The sequence below is a fragment of the Siphateles boraxobius genome, unplaced genomic scaffold (assembly GCF_051911475.1).
Source record: "Siphateles boraxobius isolate OS27281-9 unplaced genomic scaffold, OSU_SipBor_1 56, whole genome shotgun sequence".
In the NCBI taxonomy this organism is placed as follows: Eukaryota; Metazoa; Chordata; class Actinopteri; order Cypriniformes; family Leuciscidae; genus Siphateles; species Siphateles boraxobius.
The window spans coordinates 10,166,606-10,194,308 of record NW_027509182.1 but is presented as its reverse complement, the minus strand read 5'-3'; the positions used below and the strand labels follow the sequence as shown (position 1 = coordinate 10,194,308).

The 27,703-nt window shown below is 36.6% G+C and overlaps 2 protein-coding genes across 2 annotated transcripts; both read left to right on the top strand.

Annotated features, from left to right (window-relative positions):
- The first annotated feature begins 1,901 nt into the window (after positions 1-1,901).
- On the top strand, positions 1,902-12,794 carry eif4e1b (eukaryotic translation initiation factor 4E family member 1B). The gene is made up of 7 exons (XM_077206679.1): positions 1,902-2,000; positions 2,218-2,309; positions 2,429-2,524; positions 8,700-8,763; positions 8,981-9,094; positions 9,307-9,446; positions 12,431-12,794. Exons 1-7 carry the CDS (start codon positions 1,977-1,979, stop codon positions 12,543-12,545), a joined length of 645 nt encoding a protein of 214 aa, XP_077062794.1. The 5' UTR covers positions 1,902-1,976; the 3' UTR covers positions 12,546-12,794.
- Positions 12,795-15,234: 2,440 nt separating this feature from the next.
- casr (calcium-sensing receptor) lies at positions 15,235-26,465 on the top strand. Its single transcript, XM_077206678.1, has 7 exons — positions 15,235-15,376; positions 17,668-18,260; positions 19,222-19,528; positions 20,915-21,754; positions 21,859-22,089; positions 22,757-22,880; positions 24,994-26,465. The coding sequence occupies exons 2-7, from the start codon at positions 18,064-18,066 to the stop codon at positions 26,136-26,138; spliced, it is 2,844 nt and encodes a 947-aa protein (XP_077062793.1). The 5' UTR covers positions 15,235-15,376; positions 17,668-18,063; the 3' UTR covers positions 26,139-26,465.
- Positions 26,466-27,703: the final 1,238 nt, after the last annotated feature.

The window sequence follows — 27,703 nt, the reverse complement described above, 5'->3', positions numbered from 1 at the left end:
TTGATTCCGCAAGTTCAATATAGATTATAGTCCAAAAGTCGAATGAACGAGTACTTATGGGCTAACATTCTGCAATTATGTGACGTCATCACATTTTTGAACGTATTTTTAGAACAGATAAGTGAACTTAAAAATGCAATTGTCTGCTGCGTGTATTATTTTAGCTCCCCGTTTTGAATGCAACTTTCAAATTACTTGACAAAAAATTACATCCTGAGAAAAGTGGATTTCTGGGGGTGAAACCCCATAGACTCCCATTCATTCTGCACTCGCCTGCGAGCGCCCCCGCATGGACAGAGACGTGTTACTGCAGCCAGTCCAGAAACCGGAAGTCTGTCTCTACTAACTCTCCTGACTTCTTTGTCGGAACACTTCTTTCAGGAGCACTTGATAATTACAGACAGGTGTGTTAGATCTGAACTCTGCAGGAAGATAGATCTCCAGGAACAGGATTGGGCAGCCCTGCACTACACAAAGACAAAACAACATTGCACACACAGATGTGGCATGAGTGAATGAATCAATGGCTGAACAAATCAGTTGAATTAATCAATGTACTACTGTACACCCAAAGTGCTTTACAATCAATGAGTCAATGATTCAGAACATTCAGAACACTGTCAATAAGAAAGCAAGAAAGAGTTGTCATATCTTTAATAAATATCTTTATTATTATTATTATTAATTAATCAATGGTATATACACTCGGGTATGTTTTGTTTTTTTGCTTTGTTTTTTGTTTCTTTTTGGATGTATTAATATGTAAATTCTGTATACTATATTCTATTGGCCTACTACTAAAGTTCATTGGTTAATAAAAAAAACTGGCAGTCTGTTTATATTATATTGTATTATATTATATTGTTATAGGCTAAATGTTTAACTCTTTCTAATATATATATATTAGGTCATCTTCATGACCTAAGAAGTTTAGTGCTGGTCGAAATTAAATTAAATTTGATGTATTTGTGCAATACATTTATATATATATATATATATATATATATATATATATATATATATATATATATATATATATATATATATATATATATAATCTAAAAAATGTTAAATATATTATCTTATTATATTTTACAAATATAACATTAAAATTATATACAATCTTCATTACCTAAGAAGTTTAATGCTGGTCGAAATGAAATGATATTTTATGTATTTGTGCAATACAATATATATATATATATATATATATATATATATATATATATATATATATATATATATATATATATATATATATATATATATAAATCTAAAAAAATTTAAATATATTATCTTATTATATTTTACAAATATAACATTAAAAATATATTGAAAGAACCAAATTTTTATGTACTGTTTAATTTTTTTTAGAAATAATATAATTCTATCTATCATAATGTAGATAAATTCAAACATAGCCTATTGGTATGGCCTTTATTTTTATTTTTTTTAAATAATACTATTAACATAGTTTTTGGTGCTCAGAACTGCAACAACAGTTCCAAAAAAGGATTTTGAATAGGCTAAATATTAAATTGTGTGAATATTGAGTTGTGTTACACTTTAGAGCTCATTTCAATAAGCGGTTGACAGCGGCATCTGGTGGTGAGATGAACGCACTGCACTGGATGTCACAAACCCATTTTACCTAATATGAGACAAAATATGTCCCACAACTTCACCTGCCATTAGTTGTTAGAAATTAACAAATAATGTTTAAAATAACGGCTCCTTTGACCAAATAAGAGTTTTCATGTAAAGTTAGGCTACTATAATATGGCCAAAGGGTGTTATAAAATGATAAAAATCTGTTATTTTTATATTTTTTTGAAAGCGTGGTAGGTGAGTTTGCAATAATTCCCAATGTCAAAATTGTTTTCCTTTCAAAATCATTATCTTAACATTTGTGAACTTATAAATGCGAGCGCGTTGGGCGCGAAGCTCAATCAGTCTCGCGCTACAGGATTGACATCATGGCGTCTTGCGCTGTGCAGCTGGTGAGCATAAAGTCTCCGAAATGTAACTGAAGTAACGTTACTTCATTTAACCATGTACGCGTTTAATAATCTAATAACGTTTGTGTTGATTTGCCTGAAATAATCTTTAAATACCTTTGTTCGTTTACTGGAGCGATTTCACGCCGCAAGTTTAACGGCGTCAACCGTAAAGATGTGGTTGTGCCCCGGCATTCATTTTATTTTTACATTTTACCAGATTGATAAAGTGACGAGGAGAAAGGTGGAGAAAAAGAAACTTGAAACAAACATTTTGAAGAATCCTTGTATAAAGCACCCTTTACAAAACAGGTGTGTTCAGGCTGATTACGTTACGTTTGAAAATCTGCTCTACCATGTCTGATTACGTTAACTTGCTCTTCTCTTGTTCCTTGTGTAATGTTCGTTGTACTGTGTGTATGTGTGTGTAGATGGGGTCTTTGGTTCTACAAGCACGATAAAGGCAAAATGTGGCAAGACAATCTAAGGCTCATCACCAGGTTCGACACAGTTGAGGACTTCTGGGCGTAAGTTCACGGTCACGTGTTTGCAATTAGAAAAACAAACCCAGTTGTCCATTTGCTTGGAGAACAAGGGGTTTCAAACTTTTGGTGTCATATGGACCCCCTCATAATTATAACCGTAATTAAACCCAAATTGAATGAGGGTGAGAGAGAGTAACAAACATCATATGGGCAGTCGGATTGATAGGGTTATAAACAGAACAGTTATTGTAAGGGTAAGTTTCTCACTGAATTTGATCATACTTTATCTACTCTTTTAACAGCATTATGGCAAAAATGAGCACTGTAAACCGCTTTCTTACCTGTACATGATGGGGTTTTGCTGACGGACTGGCAGCTTCTTTTAGTTTTTCTCCTCCGTTTGACATAAAACACTTCGTGGTCATTCAATTTGAAATGTTGATTACAAACACAGAGGTTTTTCAGATTTTCCGTCGCAGTGCTCTCTCCATATTTACAATTCTCTGCAGCCCTTCTCCGCTGTCTACAACGCGCTGGATCTTTCACTGGAAACTGGAAATAACTCACTCTCGCTAAACGTTTACTCTTCGAATTCTTGCACTCAGTAACAATTAGGGCTGGGATAAACGATTATTTTTTAAACGATTAATCTAGCGATTATTTTTTCGATGCATCGATTAATCTAACGATTAATTTTTCCAGCCCGATTCGATTGTGGATTATCTCCCCATTAATTGACCAATAGCAATTTATACATGTTGATTTACATATCTGAATGAAAAAAAAACCATGAATTCCTTAACATTGCAATATATGTTTATTGCTCTTAAAATTCCAAAATAAAAGACTATACAAGTGCAAAGTAATGCATTCGTAGTCAGAGGTAGCATTCAATAAAACCTTGAAGCCTTAAAAACACATAGGCCTAGCTTACTGAAAAAAAGTGCAATCTGTCATGACACCTTAAAGAGCCACAAAATAGTAGCCCTATTTATGGTTTAATTTTCTTTGCCTGACCAAATTTGAAAGTTGAGACTTTATTAAATGTTACCTTCTTGGTCCTGTCTGTCAGCGCGTTGTCAGTGTCCTCTATGTATTTTCCACGACATTACTAAGCTATAAGCGCATACTTGCAGCAGTCTCGCACGCGCTTCGAACTCGTTTGAATTGCACGTATCAAATTACGTTAAGGAACAACCTCGATCCATCAGGATACGCCACATAGGTCGCTGCATTTCACTGCGCTTCGTGACATTTTTTCCTTTTGCGCGAAGAAGCCGTTCGCCGGAGATGTGTTAAAACAAAACGGAGTGCATTCATGATTATAATAAGGCTGCCGGTGTCATTTACTCTTTAAAATAAAATATGTTATTTATTTACTCATTTAAGACTGCTCTTATGAGGACACTTGACAAAACGGACAGTTTGGCATAATTTGTGTGCGTTATGGTTCGTTCAAGCCCGAAAGAGATCTCTAATCGATACTGACGCACATTTGTATGTGTGTGTGTACTTTAGAGGAACGAGTGCGTGCCGCCTTGCACTTCTGATAGTCTGAGGAGACACTCGTGTTGCTATTACTCTCCGGCGCCGCCATCTTTGTTTTGGGTCTGACGAATCGATGCGCATATTCTGCGTCGACGTATTTTTTGCGTCGACGTTATCGATGACGTCGACGCGTTGTCCCAGCCCTAATGTGTGTTATGGGTGTTGAAGTTTTCTTCCCTATTTGATATTTGAAAGTGAAGACAACAGCCTTTTTTCTTTATTTTCTCTAGTCAGGTAGCACTGATTTTAAAAGCCCATTTTGCCAGAGGTAAAGTTCCCTATAAAAATTTGTTATAATTACTCACTCCATTACAATTTACACATTTCGAATAATCAACAAAATCCCGATAGTGATGAATTTCACAGATGTGGACCCAAGTTTCACAGACCCGAAACAGCTTACAAAGTTCATTATAGGCTAAGAAATAAAGTTCACTGCTTATGTAACATCCTGGAATTTTATTTTTCCTCATTGATAATGAATCTTACAATTTAACATGTACCCGCGTTTTTAGCACAACTATGAAAATCATGACAGCCTTGCATTATTTAGTGTTTTCCTCCACTTAAACACCCAGAGCCCAAAATGAGTAAGTGTAGTAATTAGGGGTGCGCCGATCCGATTCTCCTTATCGGTATTGCTCCGATACTACAAATATTTGCCGGATCGGGTATCGCCAGACGAGACCATCCAAATCCGATCCGATATTGTAGCCTACGAATGCTATTGTTATACAACGCAAAAGGCACAAAAACATTATAAAGCGCTATAATGTTTGCGTGTACTATATTCCAAGTTTTCTGAAGCCATTACATATAGTTTAATGTGAGGTACAGATTTAAATCGTTAAATTAATCTTCACCTAAGTGCTTCCCTCCGCTGCGGCTGTCAATCGTTCTCCATTCAGCACTCAAACAGCACTCGGGTAAAACAGTCAACATGATGAAACACTCTCCAAGATGAGTCAATGTTCCTATTATTATACTGTAGATCTGTAGGTAAAGGTCTATGGTTTGCATAAAAGCACTTTAACGTGCTGGAGTTTCACATGTTACTTTCTACCGGGTGTCTGTTAGATCACAACACAACTGATCAGTGCACACAACACTGGAGTAGAGAGCGATATAATTGCTCTTCACGCGCACATTAACTGAAATTTAAAACTATTAAAAGGCTCAAACTAATGAATAAATAAAGAAATATATGTATATCCTACTTTTGTGCTTTGAACTTTTCAATGCGAGGCGCCGTGACTCCATGTTGCTTCGTGCCGCTCTGAATTGGAGGCTTTCATATTACAATACTTTTGCGCAATGGCAGTTTATTGATAGCCTTAGTTATTCTGTCCAATCTATCATATGTTGCTGCTTCATTAAAAAGTTGCGCTTAAAATTTAAAAATAATTGTCTTTTAATTATATAGTATATATTTTGTCTTTGTCTGGAAAATGTTTAAGTCAAGCTTTGATGCCTTTAATAAAAGAATAATCCCAGTCTCTTCCCCACAGTGAGGCATACAGATACAGTTTATTAGGTAATTTGGCACTGTTTTTTGTAATTATTATTTTAGTATCGGATCGGTATCGGCCAATACTGAGTCCCAGGTATCGGAATCGGTATCGGAGGCAAAAAAGGCGGATCGTGCCACCCCTAGTAGTAATTGAATGAAAAGCAGGCCTTAATAAAAATTCTCTCCACTGTTGTGTAAAGTTAACATCTGAATTCGTCAACATGTTTCCATCAATTATATTTTTGTTAATGACACATTCAAAATAAATGTTCCAACGCTCACTTTGATTCTGCACGTTTTCTTGTTCATATGTTTTATGTGAATAGTTGCATACTTCAAATATTGAAGATTGGGTGATTGGAACTTTTGAATTAAATATAGTTCAAGGTTTAGATTTAAAGACCGTGTGGTAAAAGGTTACAATCGCCAGGCTTTTGGCACTCTCTGTAGGTTAATCGTTACATTTTTTGAATGACTTTTTAAAAATTTTTGTTAATGCATATTTTTTTGCAATATAAAATGGCTCAATGGGCACCCAAATACTATCATGTTATTAATGTTACCAGTATTGTGCAATAAGATGCATTCATATCAGAGTTTTTTTTTATCTGAGCATTATTGCATTGTGTATTTTAAATCATTTAAAAGGCTTAGGATTTAACTATATTTTTCTTTGTTTTTAAAGCAACCAATGTTGTCTTCACAGTATATTTTAATTATTTACTTAGAAAAAAAGCTGATTAAAATGATCAATATTGAACACTCTTAAAAAAACCCTTAACATTTCAAATAGGGCTGTGAAATGATTAATCGTGATTAATCGCATCCAAAATAAAAGTTTGTGTTTACATAATATGTGTGTACTGTGTATAATATTGTATATATAAATACACACACATGCATGTATATTTAAGAAATATTTGCTTATATATTATATACTGTATATATAACTATTTTATATATAAATAACACATTTTTCTTAAATATATACATGAATTTGTATTCATATATACAAAATAATTCTACACAGTACACTCACAAATATGATGTAAACACAAACTTTTACAGGTTCTTCTAAAAAAATTAGCATATTGTGATAAAGTTCATTATTTTCCATAATGTAATGATAAAAATTAAACTTTCATATATTTTAGATTCATTGCACACCAACTGAAATATTTCAGGTCTTATATTGTTTTAATACTGATTATTTTGGCATACAGCTCATGAAAACCCAAAATTCCTATCTCAAAAAATTAGCATATCATGAAAAGGGTCTCTAAACGAGCTATTAACCTAATCATCTGAATCAACTAATTACCTCTAAACACCTGCAAAAGATTTCTGAGGCTTTTAAAAACTCCCAGCCTGTTTCATTACTCAAAACCGCAATCATGGGTAAGACTGCCGACCTGACTGCTGTCCAGAAGGCCATCATTGACACCCTCAAGCAAGAGGGTAAGACACAGAAAGAAATTTCTGAACAAATAGGCTGTTCCCAGAGTGCTGTATCAAGGCACCTCAGTGGGAAGTCTGTGGGAAGGAAAAAGTGTGGCAAAAAACGCTGCACAACGAGAAGAGGTGACCGGACCCTGAGGAAGATTGTGGAGAAGGACTGATTCCAGACCTTGGGGGACCTGCGGAAGCAGTGGACTGAGTCTGGAGTAGAAACATCCAGAGCCACCGTGCACAGCCGTGTGCAGGAAATGGGCTAAAATTGTTTATCATTTAATGAGTTAAAATCACATTATATGACAGTAATCGAAATTTGGCATTTTGGCCAAATTAAGCAACCTTTCAAACACCCACAGCAAACCTGGAGCTCCTGGAGGAAAAAAAATAACATTTTAAATAATCAGATAAATCATATTTGCGTATTTTTCCCAAATCGTTTCAGCCGTGTATCAGTTGATATGTTTGTGGTGGTTGTAATCCTAAGAGCCTAGGTGTTTCTTCTCCGGAAGGCCTCAACCTCTACACTTGACGGACTAAATACACTCTTACAATTTAATTATTCCACTAAATATTAAAGCTGCAGTCGGTAGCTTTTTCCCTTTTTGTCGCCATCTCTGTTCGAAATCTGTAACTCCAGTGATTCGCGGAATTATCATCTTTACGTGGGTTGTAAATCGGCATGAAACAGCGCGGATGAACACAGTGTTTTGAGGCGAGTGCTGCTGTCAATCACCGCGCTGTGTGGATACTGTCATTCAGAATCACAGATTCACTTTTTGAAAGTTTGACCGACATAAGAATTTTCACCGGAAAATGTCTTCTGAACAAGTAACATCCATTTTTGTTCTGATCAACTAAGGGGGGAAAAGCATTCGACATGACAAGCGATCGTTAGATTTAATCAGCGCAATTTACAGCAACCGTGCAAATCATAGCCTACTTTGTTCTCATTGTTCATGTTAACAACATCAGCATTGCGTGACTAACGTTATTTAATGTGTTTTATGATTACCTGTGTAGTTCAGAATTCATATTCTCCATAATAGCTAAACGAGAAAGGCACAACAAAGGAAACTCCATAACTGTGTGAATTAAGAAAACATACTGTTACACGATTGAACTATTGAAATGTCTTACTTGTTCAGCAGAAAAAGATGTCTCTTCTTCCGTTTCGAACCCCTTCGGGAGTTCACGCACCTTTCAAAAGCCCCACCGATGTGTATCCTTGTGTTCGCATGAGACTGTTTCTTTCTCTTTCCACCTTAAATCCGAAGTACAAAGTCTTTAGGGTTTTATAACTGGTTAATCTCCAGTTGACACTGATGATTGTTGTTTGGATCTTTCTGGATCTGCCATAAGTTTAATCATGTAAAGTGCTGCGAGAAAAGCCTATCTCTACATCTCCTCACGCGCAGTATATCCGGCTAGCCGAAACTCCTCCTTTATGTGTACGGGTGTGACGTAATGACGCAAAGACACGCTCGAATTCCCGCGAAAACCCACCAGTACCACTGGAATTAAAATCATTATTACAAGCTAACCGTTTTGAATCTAGCTATGGCAAGCAGATCGTTTTGAACACTGGCTGAAGATGTTTTTTTTTTAAATTATTAATTTGGATTATTTTTAACTTAAAAAAGCTACGGACTGCAGCTTTAAGTTCATCTTCAAAATGTTTTTCTGATTGACTTTCAACTGTTTCAGATTATACAACAACATACAGCTGCCAAGCAAACTGTCCTCTGGCTGTGACTACTCTATGTTCAAGGTGAACCTGATGTATCTTGTTTCTTACTACTTTTCTTTAGTTTTTTTAACATCGTGCAAAAAACTGTTAAAAAACTTCTGTCCCGTTAATGACTGAAGTATACATTTAGTTCTGTTAATGTAATTCTATTTGCTCTCAACAAGAAGTGTAATTGAATCATTCATATTACACTTCCACAGTGAATCTTTGTAAAGCATTTTCTTTTGTTTCTTTACAGGATGGCATAGAGCCCATGTGGGAAGACCGAAGTAATAAATGCGGTGGCCGCTGGTTGATTACTCTAGCCAAGCAGCATAGACACACTGAACTTGACCGGTTCTGGCTGGAAACGGTCAGAGACAATATATTTGCATGCTTTATTTAACCTTTGGATTTAATTGTTTTTCTGTTGGAAAACGTTAAAATTCTCTTCTTTCTGATTATATATTATCAGAACTTATCATTGTGTGTATGAAAATATTACTTTATGTTCAGAAAGCTGCTTTTGTTAAAGCCTGAACTACAGGTGAATGTATGCTGAATATACGTTTGTTCTTTTGGCAGATGTTGTGTCTTATTGGAGAGGGCTTTGGCTCCTTCAGTCGGGATATCTGTGGAAGTGTGATCAATATCCGTGCCAAAGGGGACAAAATTGCCATCTGGACCTCCAACGCTGAGAACTGTGAGACCGTTACTTACATTGGGTAAGCATGCTTTTAGTTCTGTTATATAAACATAAGCATTAGCTGTTAAATCCTGCTTTTCATGGCCAACACTTCTGCTTTATATATCGACAATATGAATTCATGTATGGAAGCTTGTTTCCGCCTCAAAATCAAAACAAAAAACCCCCCGGTAATTTTACCTTGTTTTTTTTGGTTGTTTTTACACAATTGTGAGATTACATCTCACATACCCCACTTCCACCAGAATTGTCAGCATCTTGATAAAAAAAATAGAATTGCATGTTTATATTTAATAATTATGACTAACTCTTTTTTTTGCACTTTGGAATTTATTACTCCAAATTCAGATTTTTCTGACTCAGAATTGAGATATAAACTCGGAAATGCGAGTTTCAAAGTCTGAATTGTGAGAAGAAACTCTCAATTGTGAGATCAAAAGTTGCAATTACCTTTTTTTTTTTTATTCCGTGGCAGAAACAAGCTTCCATATGAATCAGGGCTTACATCTGACATATATTATGATATGGGTGCATTTGAGTTTTTTGATTCGATAGATTTGAACATCTTTTGAATGATGTCAGGGAGAGCCAGATGTAAGCATTTGACCACTCATGGTGCTGTAAACATTAATGATCATGAGAAAGGAATTTGTGCCTAGCAACCTAATGAAGCTAATTATCCATCATATCAGACGGACGGGGAACAGCCTGCACTCCTTCGCTGCTAGGATATACTGTACAGCTGCGAGATTCCCAATGGTCTGAATCTAAAGGGTAAACAGTATTTGATATAAAGCATTTTCTGCTAAATAACAGTCAGAGCAGATTAGGGTTTATCATTGTTTAAGGCACACTTGCTAGGGTTGGGCATTGACACATTTCATGATTCTATTTTGATTCACAAGCTTGCGATTCAATGTTGATTCATTTGGGAATGTATCAGGTACAGTACATTGCAAATGTGTGGCACGCCACAACATTTTATTGTTTAATCAACTGAAAACACCATAGTAGAGTTGTACAATTCTGGATAAATTGAGAATTTGAGATTTTCTTGTTTCAAATAGAGATCCTGATTCTCCTAGGAGTTGAGAGGGTTTTTTTTTTTGGTTTTTTTGAAGGATTTAATGACTCACTCATGAAGACTTCACTTGTTTCAATACTGGATGAATCAGCCTTTGTTAAATGTATTTGTCATTGAATCATTCATTCAAGGGATTCATTTAAAGTCCCTGTAAAGGCAATTCTAAAAAAAATCCTAAGCACATTATAAATGTTAGAAATTTACTGCTAAAACATATTACAAAGACTGAACCGTGAAGTTCTGAATTGTGGAGTTCGACCGTTAAACAGTTTTTTACCATTGCTATTTTCCGGATTTTTTGGGCGGGGCTAAAACGGAGCTCAATGACGCACTGGAGCTCCTGGACACGCCCCTACTTGATGACTGAGGCCACTGAAGCTGGCCGCTTCCCTAACAATATAATTAGAGCACATTCACATCAGTTTGGCGCTCAATCGCGAGTTACTGTCAGTACTATTATTAGTTACTACAGCGTACAGTTTTCTAGTCAGCCATGTCTTCGTCACGGAAATGCGCACTACCTGGATGCGATCATGTACAAAACAAATCGGTGTCCTTATTTAAATTTCCAAAAACGATCACATCAAGAAGAGGTGGATTCATTTTGTGAAGAGCCACCTTGATGGAGAGCTGAGGAAGACCGCAAACACCCGCCTCTGTAGTGATCATTTTACACGGGATAGTTTTATAAACTTTCGTCGGAGACAACTGGGATTCACTGATAATCCGCTGTTACTGGTGAATGGACTATCTCCCGCCTCAGCCTTAATTCTCCCGTCGCGCCGACAACTGGTGCCATCATCTGCAGTGCGTGCCCACCAATGAGTGTAAGTTGCCTTGTGTGGTGTGCTTACGTTATATAGTAATTATAATAGGTAATCCACAGTAACTCGACGGCAGCGTTCCCGCGAGTGGGCGTGGTTTCAGCGCAGCCAGCGGACACGCCCCCAGCGTTTGAGAGCAGAGACTACTGCCTTTACAGGGACTTTAAAGTCACTTGTTGCCACCTACTGGTGTAACAACGCAATTGATACTATATTTATTTGAAGGGTTAAGTCTTTTTATGAACTTGAACTTTTATTCCAGTACTTCTGTGATTAATTTGAGTATTTGTAACGGATAACCACACTGTGATGTTGAAAAGACTGTTTGCGAAGCCGTTTCATACCTAAACATAACTGCTTTCTCTGGCTCAGCTGCAGCACCAACGCAGATTTGATGTTTAATAGACACCGGTGAATCGTTGTCATTTAGGAATAAGATCGTGTAGGTGTTTCAATCGACATTGCGATCAATTGCGCAGCTCTACAACATGGACTAAAAGCTCAATTCTTTTGATTTAAGAATGGATATCGGTTCATCAAAATGAATCGAATATAATTTAGAAATCAATATTTTTAACCGAGCCCTAGTACTTGCCTTGCGCAGAACTCTTCCCTCGCAGACCACAGAAATCAGAAGTAAACATTTGCTACTGTAGATAGAGTGCAGATCTGTCGGCTGTTCTCCACCAAAGCGTCAGTACATGGAAGTACGTGGAGGGAGAGAAAGGAGGTGTGACTTGGTAGTATTTAGTGCGACGTTGAACCGATAAACACTCAGTGGTTTTGGTGACATTTCAAATCCCTTTACATTTTTAAATGTTGGCCCCTCAGCTATGACATTTTGGTTTCTTAAAGAAACCTTTATTTTTAAAATAGTTTTTGCAAAGAGTTTTTTTTTTTAATCATTTTTCAATCTGAAGAACCCTTTTTCTCTATAAAGTTTTTGCAATGAAAAGGTTCCATGGATGTTTAATGTTTTTCATGGAACCATAGTTGCCAATAAAGAACCTTTTATTTTTTTTAAGTAGAAGTTCCCGAGAAGACTTGTCTGCTCTAAATAAGTTGTTCACTTCTCTCATATTGCTTCCCTTTCAGTCAAAAGTATAAAGAAAGTCTTGGACTCCCGCAGAAACTTGTCATTGGATATCAAGCCCATGCAGACACTGCAACCAAGAGCAACTCCATAACCAAAAACAAGTTTGTTGTTTAAAAGTGGGCTTTAGTTTGATACTGTTGCAGGGGCCTAGATGTTTATATTGGTATACGATTAATATTCTTGTATTCAGATGTTTTTTGTTACTTTGTGTCGCTGTAACTTATGGCATTTAAATACACATTGATAATATGCAAGACTTTGTAAATGTTTTAGTTGTACTTATTTGTGGTGTTGAAGGGCTGTAAAATGCTAAGACCTTTTTTTTTGTTTGTGGAAAATTAAAACTTGATCTACTTTTGCAAATGTTTCTATGGCTGTATGCATGTGTGCAAAGAAAATGCTTTGGCTATCCTTTAAGTTAAAACAAGTCTTAAAAATATGCTGCACTGTTCATTTCAAAATAGTACGGATGGATGGATGGATGGAGAAAATGTGTGATTTATTGGAAACGAGGAACAACCCTTTGGTATTATGGAGTTTATTTCAATAATCAGATTTCTGTGAGTTATCAGCCTACTGGTGTTATCAATGTCACAAAGTTGCTTATTTGATTAGTTACCTGGAGTGTAAAAGCTAATCTTTCATTAACGCTTTTTATAAGGTCTCCTTTGTTAAAATTAATTTACTAACTAACTTTGAGCAATACATTTGTTACAGTATTTATTAATCTTGTTTTAATGTTAATGGGAAAATTTTTTTTTTGTTCATGTTAGTTTATTAACTAGAAGTTTATTAATGTAGTAATACATTATTAAAATCAATTTGTTAAATGTTGAAACGAACTAAGTGTTCATTCGTAAAGTAATTGTCAACTACTGAAACCTTATTGAAAGTTGTTCCCAATCTTTTTAAGTTTCTGTCCAGAACATTTCTTCGTTTGAAGGAATTTGAGTTAATCTTAAGGCTCTGAGCATGTTAATTAAAATATAGTAGTTTTTTGATTAGAATGCACTTAGTAACTGCTGGGTAAATGGCTTTAGTGACTAACGATTGATCGCTGCACCACATTGTAAAAAGGAATCATGATGTCAACGAACCTGGGTATGTAGAAGGGCATGTTCAACAACAGCAACCATTTGTTGAATTATATTAAATCCTCAAAACAAAGCTTGCGTGTGTTTTGAGTGCTTGCTTGTCATGATTCTTCCCAGTACAGTGTGTATTTGCACTAAGTGTAAATATCCTGTCTTGTTGGCAAAGGCAATTTCCACTAACTCCACCCACCAATGTCTGGTTGGGCCACCCACGACTAAACACCCAGAGTTCGAATACGCCTTTTGCCGAACTTTCTTTTCTCCCTTTTCCGATCACATCGGTTCGGAAAGTCATTTATTTTCAATAAAAATAAAGAAAATATGTAAAAAGTGGAAATAAAGTGCCTAACAATATCGGTTAGGTGACAAGGTGTTGTCCAAATAAGGTGGCATCCATTTAATAATTTAGTCATTTACAGGCATCCTGTTAATGTACAACAGCACTGAGGTTCAAGTAGTATCTGCCAGAAATAGCATCTACAGCTATGTGCACGGTGTAAAAAGCATCTATAGATGTCACACTCAGTTTAAATAGCATCTATTGCTAAGGAAATATGCTATTTTCACTTAGTGTAAATGGCGTCTAATTGCTACTTAGTGTAAATGGCCGCTGCCTAAAAATGAGCTACAAGGAGAAACTTGGATCAGCACTTTTAAAGTTGAAACCACTAGCTACTTTTGGGTACAGTTTATTATTATTATTATTATTTTGGCCTTTGTTTCACCATAAGAAATTAGATATTTCTGCCAAGACATTCAGTTTTAGGCTCACTTCTGTTTTTTATTTTTGTGTGCAAATCTGCATTATGGAACGCCTTTTATTCTTTTGGGTTTGAAGTGTTGTGACCATGTTGTTGGAGTTGGAGGTGACTGAAATAGGAGTGACCATAGGATGATCAAAACCAGCCAGAGGAAATGGACTGATGTCTCTGGTTAATGTTTAACCCTTCTCATAGGAACAGCACACACAGTCACAGCACTCAGCGTTAATGGAGGAACTCAAAAAAGGATCTAACATTCAAAGTAGAGGCAAATAAGAGAGAATAAGGATTCACAAAATTAGGCTTCAGCACTACCAACAGTTGGTTGTTTCCATTGTAATTTTTTTTTTCTTAATATTCAGGTGTTGTGTAATGTGGTCTTGCTTTTTTATTTTTGTATGGAATTTGTGACTTGATGCTTTTGTTACCAAGGTAAGTGTCTTTGTTCTGCATTGTTTTTAATACTTATCGGGTATATAATGCAATATGAATTATATAAAGCTTTTAAAAAATATTTTCAGTTGTGATGCCTGCCTTTAATGTGCAAATAATTGATCTACCTCGCTATTTTGCAGAGAGAACGATTCTTAAGTGGGGTTTAATCTGCATTGTGTGTGGGTTCACTATACCATGAAGGCTGGCGTGTTTTGCATGTATGTAAAGAGTTTTGAGCACATTTTTTTTATTGATTCATGAAACCGTTTGTAAAACTATTCTTAAATTATTCCAACAATTTGTGGATGTCGAATGATTTACTCAGGCATTTGTGTAATCCATTATGAATGAGGCCAATTGCATTCTTTAGAACTTGATTACATTCTAAGAGAGTGTACAACAAATCTAGTTTATATTTGTCCTCAAACTTAAACTTTTATTCATCAATACTCTCTGAATTGGCAGATGCACCCCATTCTCTAAATGTTAAACCACCCTTAACCTTTTTTCCAGGGACTTGACCAGTTTTTTTGTGGAATAGCCAAATCCTGCTGGAGCATATTTCCAGAGTTAATGAGCTGGATTCTAAAACATTACACCTGGGAAGTGACTCTAAACTGGCCATAGTATCACACAGAGATCCAGCAGTGGGAAGGTTAGTCATGTGGAACCCTCAACCTAAGAGAAACCATGCGGATATTTTCAGATATGAACAAAATTGTGATATCCGGCAACATGGTGAAACTGTCATTGAGGTTTACAAAAAATACATGCTCATCCTTTCATATTTTAATTCAGCTAGTGGGGTTAACATATCTGAAATAAAATGGCTCTATTGCATTATTTGACCAATTTTGATTAAAAATGTATTAACTCTTGACAGTCCAAACAAGTTAAATATTAAATATTACAAATTGTAGTTCATTCAGTGACATTCCTTCTATTTCATTCACCATGGAAGGTCAAGTTGAGCGCATACATCACGCTATAAAGGGCACAGCATTACGGAGCTCTACACAAATCTATGTTCTATTTTTTACAACATTTCTCATCAAATTCGTTTTTTTATAGCTTTTATACATTGATTCCAAATTAATAACTAAGAACACTAACAAATTTAATGTTTATTATATTTACGGATGTTCAGCTGTTCTTTTAATAATGAACCTAATTTTGGATCATCAGTCATCGAAGCTCTGAAAACACTGGAGATGTTGTGATGTCACAGACCCTGAGATGTGCTTTTAACTCATTAGTCTGTAAAAAAACAAAACCTTACAGATCATGAAATTATTTACTTTAGATTATGCTGTATCCATTGTTACCACAAATCTGCGTCAGATTAGTAATAGACAGTTTTGAGTGGAGTTTAGGGCACAACAACTGCGATTTTAGAGTTCCGGCTAATTTTTGGCACCAATTCAAACGTAACAATTTATTATGTCAGGTAAATGTATCTCGTCAATTTCATAATCGGTTCAAAGATAATCATTACAATAACATCAAATGCTCAGAGATAAAGAGTAAAAGATCTACGTGACTCAAGAAATTCAGGTGAAACTTTAAAATTAGAATATCGTGCAACAGTTCATGTTTTTCAGTAATTCAAATTAAAAGGTGAAACTGCTATTTTTAGTATATATAACTATATACATATGCATGAGGGCTGACATTTCTGTATTTAAAATCCTTTTTTTATTGATTTCATGTAATATTCTAATTTTCTGATATTTTGAATTTGGGGTTTTCATAAGCTGTAAGCCACAATCATCAAAATTATAACTTTTGCACGATATTCAAATGTTTTGAGTTTCACCTGTTGTGCCTCTTGTGCTCTTTCTTTAAGTACTCAGACTGAGACAGAAACCTCTTTCACATGGAAACATTTGCTAACAATGGGAATTTGCATTCAGAGTTGAGACAGGCCCGGATGCCATTTGCCTGGTAGACAAACCCTCCTCTGTGTGAAAGTTATCTCTAAACTCTTTATTACCGTCTGGTTTAGTTCTGTGGAGAATGAGACATAAGTACCAGTCGCACTGAGACATTTCAAATGATACAAAACCTGTATAATACTGTATGATAATTATTCACATTAAACCATATAGATTTTTGGGTGAATTTTGGTGATCTCAGCATGAGAGAGAGAAGGAACGGGGGATGAGGGAAAGAGATGAAGATTAGGATGATACTGACCTGCGTCTCGAAGGGTGATGCTAACTTCACGAGAAGCTTTCATGCTATTTTATTTTTAATTAGTCTTCCTTCCACAGTCTCATGTGACTTTGCCCATACATTCTCAATCACCCCCACCAAACCCACAGCACATTTTAGGGGTTCTGTTAAAACTCGATGGGCTCAGAGGAGGAATGAGAGACGCTGCTTCCCACTGTAACTTTATCCACTGGTGTCCCTGTTGGAAAAACAAGTTTTTTTTTCAGGCTTTCTTTTTGGTTATTTACTCTTCCAATTATTTTAAGGAGGCACTGCATCCCTTGCCTCCTCTGAGGATAATATCACACAAGCAAGTCTGCAGAAAGAGTCTGAAAAATCCCCACCACTGTTGACCGAAAGCCTGTGAGGAATGAGCAAAAAGATGAACACAGTGATGCATAAAGAAATTGATTTTCAACAATACCTTACAAACCTTTAAAGACAGGCCTACTGTCAGTTAAGAGGATGTTAATTGATGGTCTAAGCTTTTGATGAGGCCATAAAAAAAAACTTACATTCAACGGCAAAATTCTGGTGAAATAAACAATTTATCTATGAATCTGCATAGAAATCTTCACCAATATGAGAATCGCGACAAAGGCAGCTGAAAAAGTGGACGGGCACTGTTGCCGCTTGACCGATCGAATTCAAGAACTGTTGTATCAGTATAAACATTCACTGTTTTTACTGTTTTGTTCAATTAACTAAGTATCCCTTTTATGTTTTCTTAAGGAATATTCAGCATTCAACCAATCGCTGTGTGGCGAATCAAAAATCAAACTACTGTAAATACCTTTCATGGGCCGTGGTTTCCTCAATCCATCAAATAATGAACAGGAGAGGAATTTACTGGAGGAAGGAATGAAAGGATCAACAGATCCGCAAATAAACCCGTACATGATCAGCAATGTGGGTAGACTCCCCAGCTCCTTCACCGCTCAACAAAGTGTTGGTGCATCTGACACTTTGCATATCCGTTGATTCCTTCAACTAAAGGAATTGATTTAAAAAAATAAAAAAATTCTGGTTGAAGAGGGAATTGAAGAAACTAGTGTAAATACCAAGACTTGCTGCCCTGCCAACATCTACCTTGCTCCATGAAGGCCGCATTAGAAACCAACTGAAGCAATGAGGTTTCAACTGAAGTATTACTTGCATTACTTGGTTCTATTGGGCTTCAGCTGTGTAATTTCTACCTATGGCCCATATCAGAGGGCCCAGAAGACAGGGGACATACTGCTGGGGGGGCTTTTCCCAATACACTTTGGGGTGGCCTCCAAAGACCAGGATCTTGCAGCAAGGCCAGAGTCAACTGAGTGTGTCAGGTATAAACACAACATGCTAAACTTTTCAAATGTGGTTGTTATTTTTTTTTAAGTGGTTTTCAAGGTCTTTTAACTGATCTTTGGTAATTAACACAATACTTTGATGACTTACCCTTCACACAATTTTGCGTTTTATGTATTTGGGGAAAAATGTTCCAAACCAGTAAGATTTTCATTCATTTTCAGAGCCCAAATGAAGATCTTTTTGATGAAATCTGAGAGCTTTCTGTCCCTCCATAGACCTCTACACAACCACCACTTTGACGCTTCAAAAAGTTAATAAAGAGATTGTAAAATTGATCGTAAAATCGAATTGAGCGGTTTAGTCCAAATTTTCTGAAGAGACTCAATTGCTTTATATTATGAACAGATTTAATTTAGACTTTTATTCACACAGTTGTGGTAAACAGAAGCTCAAGCATGTTCGCTTGAACCAATGAGGTTCATTCTCGTGTTACGCATCACGTTTGAGCTTCAGCAAGAGGTTTGTTCTCGTGCATCAAGCAGGTTCAGTTCAGCTTCTGTTTATGTTTGCTGATCAATGTTTAAGTGTGAATAAAATCCTAAATTAAATTTGTTCATCAGAGAGAGAAAGCTCTCAGATTTCATCAAAAAGATCTTCATTTGTGTTCTTAAGATGAATAAAAGTCTTACATGTTCAGAACAACATGAGGGTGAGTAATTAATGACAGAATTTTAATGTTTGGGTGAACTATCCCTTTAAGACCTTTAATCAGCATATAAAGCTATATTTAGTATGAGGTTAATGAAAACACGGCTGTAAGATTTACTTAGTTAGCTAGTGTTTGTTAGCTTAAATATACCAAGTACACACATCAGTGTCAAATTAAAAATGTTAAGTCAATTCTAGTTCCATTCCTTATTGTTTAACTTGACTACTGTCAATGACAAATATGACCCAAAGTGTGAGTCTTTATAGAACTACACTTTCTTTTTCCAGGTATAACTTTCGTGGATTCCGTTGGCTACAATCTATGATCTTTGCTATAGAGGAGATCAACAACAGCTCCACTCTTCTTCCAAACATCACGCTTGGCTATCGTATATTTGACACATGCAACACTGTCTCGAAGGCCCTGGAGGCGTCGCTGAGCTTTGTTGCACAGAATAAGATTGATTCACTCAACTTGGATGAGTTTTGTAACTGCACAGGGAACATCCCATCAACCATTGCAGTGGTTGGGGCGTCTGGATCGGCAGTGTCTACAGCAGTGGCGGACCTAGTGGGCCTCTTCTACATTCCTCAGGTTCTTTTGCATTTTAACATCAGTAAGAGTAGTTTCCTTGGGAAATTAAAAAGTAAGAAATGTGCTTGGTAAATGTATTATGATGAATCGGTTAATTTTGGAAGAAGATTTTAAAGACAACAGTTGGATTACTGTATTACCTTCAAGAAATGCTTGAAAGCAAGACACCACAGGTGAATTGGGTACAACTTTTAACTAATAGATATGACTATACTTCCTTAGTTGATTAATCGCTGTATTAGGTATAATTGTTTTGTATTACAAGTTCTATGGAATGTTATGTTTCAATGATGCATCATTAAATACACACTAATTTGCATACTTTTCTGATCATTGGATAAAGCCAGGTTCAAAATTCTTTTTTCATTTTATTGACACATTAAAGGTTTTTACAAAGGGGATTTTGGATATCTCTTTTTATCAATTTTGATATCATTCTGATAAATCAGAAAAAATGTCAACAGCCAGAAAACTTTTTCACAATGTGTTTAGGAATAAAATGTTTTATAAATCAGGTGAATGATATATGAACGAACCCCTCAGTAAAAACTTTCCGAATATAGATAGGAGTAAAAGTAAAGTTGTATGTAAGTGCTGCTAAAGTGGAGATTTCTGGCTATTTTTGAGAAACTACTCTTTAAAGATATGTATTGTAATTCAAATCTAACAATGCAAATGGATAAAGTGTAATAAAATAAGCACTTAAATGTGTACTTTGGATGCTTTTTTTCTTTCTACTTGTTATGGAAGAAAATTAGCTCAATCTCAAAATTGGACAATTCATGAAAAAAAAACAAAGGTTTTGTCTGTAGTGTCTTGCTTTAAAGGATTTTTATTAATATAAATTCATTATTGATAAATTACTCACTATTATGTTCCATTCAAATCCTAATCCATTTTTTATGTGGAACTCAAAGGGAAAGAAAGTACCTGTATAGTGCCTGCAAATGTCTGAGACGTTAAAGTAGTCCATGCAACTCATGCACTATAGAAGGCATAAGTATTCTTAAGCCAATGTGATGAACAGACTGAAAGTATTAGCCCATAACGATAACTGGTGAACCTTATGTGTCAAATGAACATCAATTACATCAAATCTCATATCAAACCTAACATTAAGCTTCAGAAAGCGCCATATTTGATTTGAAAGCTACAGAAGAGGGTAAGGGTAAAAATTTTAATTTAAGTCTTTTCTTCAATGCTTGTACAAAAAAAAGAAACAAAAAAAAATTCCAATGGCTTTAGAGGACTTGGAAAATAGCATATTAGACATCCATACTTTTTTGTGTCCTTTTTGGAGCTTGACAGATATGGTAACTATGAATTGTCATTTTCTGAAAAAGCTGCATCAAAAATGAACGGTCCCTCTCCTCTTCTGTCTTTCAGATCAGCTATGCTTCATCCAGTCGCCTTTTGAGCAACAAGAATCAGTACAAATCCTTCATGAGAACCATCCCCACAGATGAGTATCAGGCTATTGCTATGGCTGCCATCATTGATCACTTCCAGTGGAACTGGGTGATTGCTATCGCCTCTGATGATGAATATGGCCGTCCAGGGATTGAAAAGTTTGAGAATGAAATGTTTCATAGGGACATCTGCATCGATCTCAATGTTTTAATTTCACAATACATTGATGAAGCTGAGATTCGCCGTCTGGCAGACCGCATTGAAAACTCAACCGCCAAGGTCATTGCTGTGTTTGCTAGTGGACCAGATGTTGAGCCACTTATTAAAGAGATGGTGAGGCGAAACGTCACAGACCGGGTCTGGTTGGCGAGTGAGGCTTGGGCCAGCTCTAGCCTGGTTGCCAAGCCAGAGTACATAGATGTCATGGGAGGAACGATTGGCTTTGCACTGAGGGCTGGGCACATACCCGGCTTTAAAGAGTTCTTACAGCAAGTCCATCCAAAGAAGTCCAGCCATAATGAATTTGTGAGGGAATTTTGGGAGGAGACTTTTAACTGTTACCTAGAAGATAGTCCAAGGAATGAGGACAGTGAAAATGGCAGTACAAGTTTTAGACCTCTGTGCACTGGTGAAGAGGACATTGCAAGTGTAGAGACACCGTACCTGGACTACACGCACCTAAGGATTTCTTACAATGTGTATGTGGCTGTTTATGCCATAGCACAGGCACTTCAGGACATACTTACCTGCACACCTGGAAAAGGGTTGTTTGCTAATGGCTCTTGTGCAGACATTAGGAAAGTTGAATCATGGCAGGTGAGATACTTACCATACAACATAGGTTCCCCTCTTCTCTTCTCAATTCTAGGAAAGTTTCATACAAATGTAAAGATAGTCATATACCTCTCTTATCCTAAAAGGTTCTGAAACAGCTGAGACACCTCAACTTCATAAACAGCATGGGGGAGAGGGTGCGTTTTGACAACGGCAGTGAGCTCTCAGCAAATTATACCATCATAAACTGGCATCGATCACCTGAGGATGGGTCTGTTGTATTTAAGGAAGTTGGTTATTACAGCATACATAACAAGAACGGGGCCAAACTTTCCATTGACAAGACAAAAATACTGTGGAACGGCCGTCTTACTGAGGTAAGCAACAGTACCCGAAATTTCTTGGCACTTAGATTAGAGCAAATGTTATGCAATTAGCCTAGCTTTTATTAAAGCAATAGTTAACCCAAAGATGAATTTCTGTCATCAATTGCTCCTATGTCGTTTCAAACTCATTAGACCTTCGTTCATCTTCAAAACACAAATGAAGCTAATGTAAATTAAATCTGACTGTCAATTGAAAGTCTATAAACGCACAACTCTGATGCTTCAAAACGTTCATAAAGAGATCATTAAAGAAATCCATATGTATTGAGTAGTTTAATCAAAGTCTTCTGAAGAGACTCAATCGCTTTATATGATGAACAGATTTAAATCGCAGAGCAAATAGATCACTCAAATTAAATAAACGGAAGCTCAAGCTTTACATGCGAACCAATGAGGTTCATTCTTGTGTCATGCAAACACATTTGAGCTTCCTCACGAAACAATGAGGTTTGTTCTCACGTGTCAAGAAAGTGCGGTTGAGCTTCCGTTTACCATATTTGATGTGCTTTATTTATGTTAGCTTTATATGTGAATTTTTGGGTGAACTAACCCTTTAACTAATGGCGAACCCAAAGGTTCCTAGTCCAGTCATTTACAGCAGCAAATGTGACTTGTTTTATTACTTGAGCCAATTCATTGTTTCTCTTTTCTCTGCCAGGTACCATTTTCCAACTGTAGCGACGAGTGTGAACCTGGAACCAGAAAAGGAATTATTGATGGCAAACCCACATGCTGCTTCGAGTGTACAGAGTGTTCAGATGGGGAGTACAGTGATCATAAAGGTTAGCAAATGAATAATTCAGCAACTTAATATCTATTAGAACAGTCATTTTTTCAATGGTGGAAAGAGGTAGTATCAAAGTATACAAACATGAGTCAAGACTTAAAGCAGGGGTGTTCAATTCTGCTCTTGAAGGGCAACTTTCCATCTGAGACTTCCTAGCCCTTAATTAATTAAACACCTAAACCAGCTAATCAAGGTCTTCAGACAGAGCCCCTCCAAAACACAGAGCCTTGAGGGTTAGCCACAAAAAAGGACACAGGAGGAGTTTTTTTAATGGATGTCTATGGAGGAGAGGCTTCAGTATGCTGAATAAACTGTTTTTATGAGGAAACGGCTTATCACTTAATTAATTGACAGCCTGTCTGCCAATCTAGTTCAACATATTTTCCAATAAACTTAAATTTTTTATTGATTTGCAATTTTTTTTCTGTTTTATAAGAGAATTTTGTGACAGGTATAATTTAGCATCAGGCACTTCTTGTTCATTTATATGGTATCCTGTCATACAAATTTGACTGCAGTTCAATGCTGTCAAGGCCTTTAATGTAATTGGTTAATAAGGCACACGTGATCCAAGTTGACGCTGTTACGCTGTCTCCAATGGTAGAGCCACAATGGTTGATATCTTTCCATATAAGAGAGTTTAACTGTGTCTCATTTTGGAGGTTGTGCCTTCCAGAGGTCATCAAGGTTGTCTCATTTCAGAAAACTTACTATTGGAAAATTCACTGTTATTCCTTGTGAGGCGTTAATTATTGTAATCTGTTTTTTGGAATGTAATGGTTACTTTTGTGAAATGAAGAAGCCTCAATGACGAACAAGGCCTCCAGAAAGCGCAGCCTTCGAAATGAGACAGCATCTGATTTAGGATCTCTAGAAACTAGTGATGTTTGATTCTTAAATTAATTGTTCATTTAAGCTGGTAACTGGTCGAGTCAGTTCACATAATCGAACGGAATTGAACTTTAGTTCTGGGTTGATGACTCAAGCACGTATCGAAGTACAACACAATCTCATTGTATTGCACCGAATGAGCCAATGAGCATGTCCAGATGACTTATTGAATCAAAGAACCGATTCGAAATGAATGAACCCTCAGATAAACTTTGACAGTTAGAAACCGACTTGTTTGCTTTTTTTTTGAGTAGTTTATTTGTTTTCTTTGGTTCAATAAACTGTCTGGACAAGCTCATTGGCTCATTCGGTGCTTGAATGAACATCACTACTAGAAATGTTCTGGCAGGTGAGTTGGAGCTAAACTCCTGGGCTGTGTTCGAAATCACCCCCTATACCCTCATTCACTATTCCCTTCATTAGTCCACCCAAATAGTCCACTTGAAAGAGTGAATGTAGACGAGTGAGTGAATTCGGACACTGAGTGTCCCGGAAGGGCTGCCGCTTTGGAATAGGTTGGGCTTGCTGTTTAATAATCATTTGAACTTAGCAAACTTGCAGCTTTATTAGTAAGATGAAAAGATTTATCGTGAACTCTGCATGTATAAACCTTAATTAAGCAATTTAATAATCAAGTAAAAAGTATGATATTACGCTGCAGCCACATTAAACTAGCAGTTTGGAAAATGGATGGATGGATGATTCAGCTGCGGGCGCAATCTTCTGGCGAGACGTGGGAATTAATTTTTCGTGACCGTAATGTCGCAATGCATTATGGGTATTCTCAATCAAACACACCCTAATCAAACACACCCTAATCAAACACCAGCTAATCAAGGTGTTCAGGATTACTTGAAAATTGCAGGCATTTCGGAGCAGGGCTGGGACCAACGTCTGCAGGATGGTAGCTCTCCAGGAGCAGAGTTGGCTACCCCTGATTTACAGCATTTATTAATCGTAGTTATAGTTAATTTGAACATTTGACAATTACATTTTTAATATCAAAATTTGTATCTGTTAACATTAAAACTGCATTTTATTAACCAGCATTAACAAAGATTATTAAATGTAAAGACTGTATTCTTAATTGTTAACTGAAGCATTAACTAATGTTAAGAATTGAGACCTTATAGTAAAGTGTTCACATAATTATCAGAATAGTGTATTTTTTTCCTGAAAAACAGTAAAAAAATGTTGTTGTTTTTTTGTCTCTACAGATGCCAGCGTTTGCTCTAAATGCCCAAACAACTCTTGGTCTAACGGCAATCACACCTCTTGCTTTCTGAAGGAGATTGAGTTTCTGTCCTGGACCGAACCTTTTGGGATCGCTTTAACCTTATTTGCGGTGCTTGGAGTTCTGTTAACAGCTTTTGTGTTGGGTGTTTTTGTGCAATTCCGTGATACTCCAGTTGTGAAAGCATCCAACCGAGAGCTCTCATTTCTTTTGCTTTTCTCGCTTATCTGTTGTTTCTCTAGCTCTCTTATATTCATAGGCGAACCGCAGGACTGGACATGCCGTGTACGGCAACCAGCCTTTGGAATCAGCTTTGTGTTATGCATCTCTTGCATTCTTGTTAAAACCAATCGTGTCCTACTAGTGTTTGAAGCCAAAATCCCCACCAGCCTTCACCGTAAATGGTGGGGACTGAACCTGCAGTTCTTACTAGTGTTCCTGTTCACATTTGTCCAAGTGATGATCTGCGTGGTTTGGTTGTACAATGCTCCACCAGGGAGTTACAAAAACTATGACATTGATGAAATCATCTTCATCACCTGTAATGAGGGCTCCATGATGGCGTTGGGATTCCTCATTGGCTATACATGCCTGCTGGCTGCCATCTGTTTCTTCTTTGCATTCAAGTCTCGAAAACTTCCGGAAAACTTCACGGAGGCCAAGTTCATCACATTTAGTATGCTCATTTTTTTCATCGTTTGGATCTCCTTCATCCCTGCGTACTTCAGCACGTACGGCAAGTTTGTCTCAGCGGTTGAGGTCATTGCCATTCTGGCTTCAAGCTTCAGTTTGCTAGCCTGTATCTTTTTCAACAAGGTGTACATCATTCTCTTAAAACCATCCAGGAACACAACTGAGGAGGTTCGCTGTAGCACAGCAGCTCATTCTTTCAAAGCAGCAGCGAAGGCGACTCTACGACACAGCTCTGCCTCCAGAAAGCGATCAGGCAGTGTGGGTGGCTCCTCTGCCTCCTCACCCTCTTCATCGATCAGCATGAAGACCAATGGGAATGAAACAGAGTCCCCCTCTACACGCAGACACAGTCAGAGACCAAGGGTGAGCTTTGGAAGTGGAACAGTCAGTCTCTCCTTAAGCTTTGAGGAAGCTAGAAAGAACTCGGTGAAGTGATTAATAAGAACTTTTGGATAAAGAATATGGTAATCAACCGTCGTATCAGTCTCCAAAAGTCCTTTTCTCCAAAGTCCTTTTCTAGAATCAACCTCGAGTAAATGTGAAAACAGCCAGAACACCTCCCAGTCTTCAGGCACAGACTAATCTCTGTCAACAATGCTTAGACCTGGCAGAACTCACTGACACAAAAGACTCATTTTCGTGCAAGCCATTTCTTGACCACAGCCGTCTTTGATATGCACTTTTTACGTCACTCTTTTTAAGGCATCTGCTATATGTCTTAAATGTAACACAGAAGCAGATAAATAAAACAAAAACACCTGATTGATGTCTAATGTGATTTTCTAGTCCCTTGATAATAGTTGTACTACAGTATGTCTCCTGTTTACATTTGAGCCAAAGGTCTATAAACCTGCTCAGGGTTGAGAAACTTTGCTTTAAAGGAGTAATATGTTAATCGAAATCCATGTCCTGAAGGTTTCATCCTATTTAGAAATTCACTATTTTTACAGATATTTTAAAATTATATAAATGTACATGAACCAGGGGCTTCATTTATACAATGCACATAGGATTGGACTTGATACTAAATTCCATAGATTTTATCCTACGCCAAAAGTGAGAAACAAATGTGGATTTATAAAGGTAGAAACTGACATGAAAATCTTCTCATGTATATGCTAACTGAAGAACAATTTTTGGCGCTCATACTGTATGTACATGCTGCACACATGCTGTATTTCCTTGCCCATTGATGACGTCTTCTGAACCATTAAGAGATATTTGTTGCAATTCTGTAGGCGAAGTTGATTGTGCTCGAATTTAAGATGAACCGGGATTTAATTAAAAAAGGGATGCATTTAGGCTGTTTTTTTTTTGTGCACATAACTTTCTTAATACTTTCTCGCAAATTAATTTTTACCAAAGCACAAGCAATGTAAAATGAGCCTACTACTCAACAACATCATCTCATGAATGGAAAAACCTTGAGACTACCCATTACTAGTTTTTAAAGCCAGCATGAAAAAGTTGCAGTAGTATTTTCTTCCCTATTTTGATGTAGGCTATCCGAGTGAAACCATAGACTGTAAAAAAAAACAGCTTCTCAAACAAGAAAAATGTAGGGCGGGACTTGATTTTGCATTTGGGGAATTAATTGGATGTTTGCATGATTGTGGTTTTCTATTGGTCGATCTCATATGAGTGACAGGTTGCCCCACCCTCGAGCCAGTAAACACATCATCAATGAAGAAGAAGAGAGGGAGGGCAAGTAATTTTGATTAACGATTACGAGGGCACATTCATTTTTTTTTTTAAATAACATTGTGAATGGATAAATAATTTATAATAAACACTGAAATATTCCAAAAAAAATAATAACTGTCAAATGAAATAATTTTGATTTCATGGTGACTTTAACTTTAACCCCATTTAATTTAAAATCGCTTCAGATGGAATGAATCTCAGACATGCTGAGGTTCCGATGAAAAGTCAAGTTTAATTAAATGATATTTATCGACTTCTATGGTCAAGATGGTCAAAAAATGGGAAAGCAAACATCC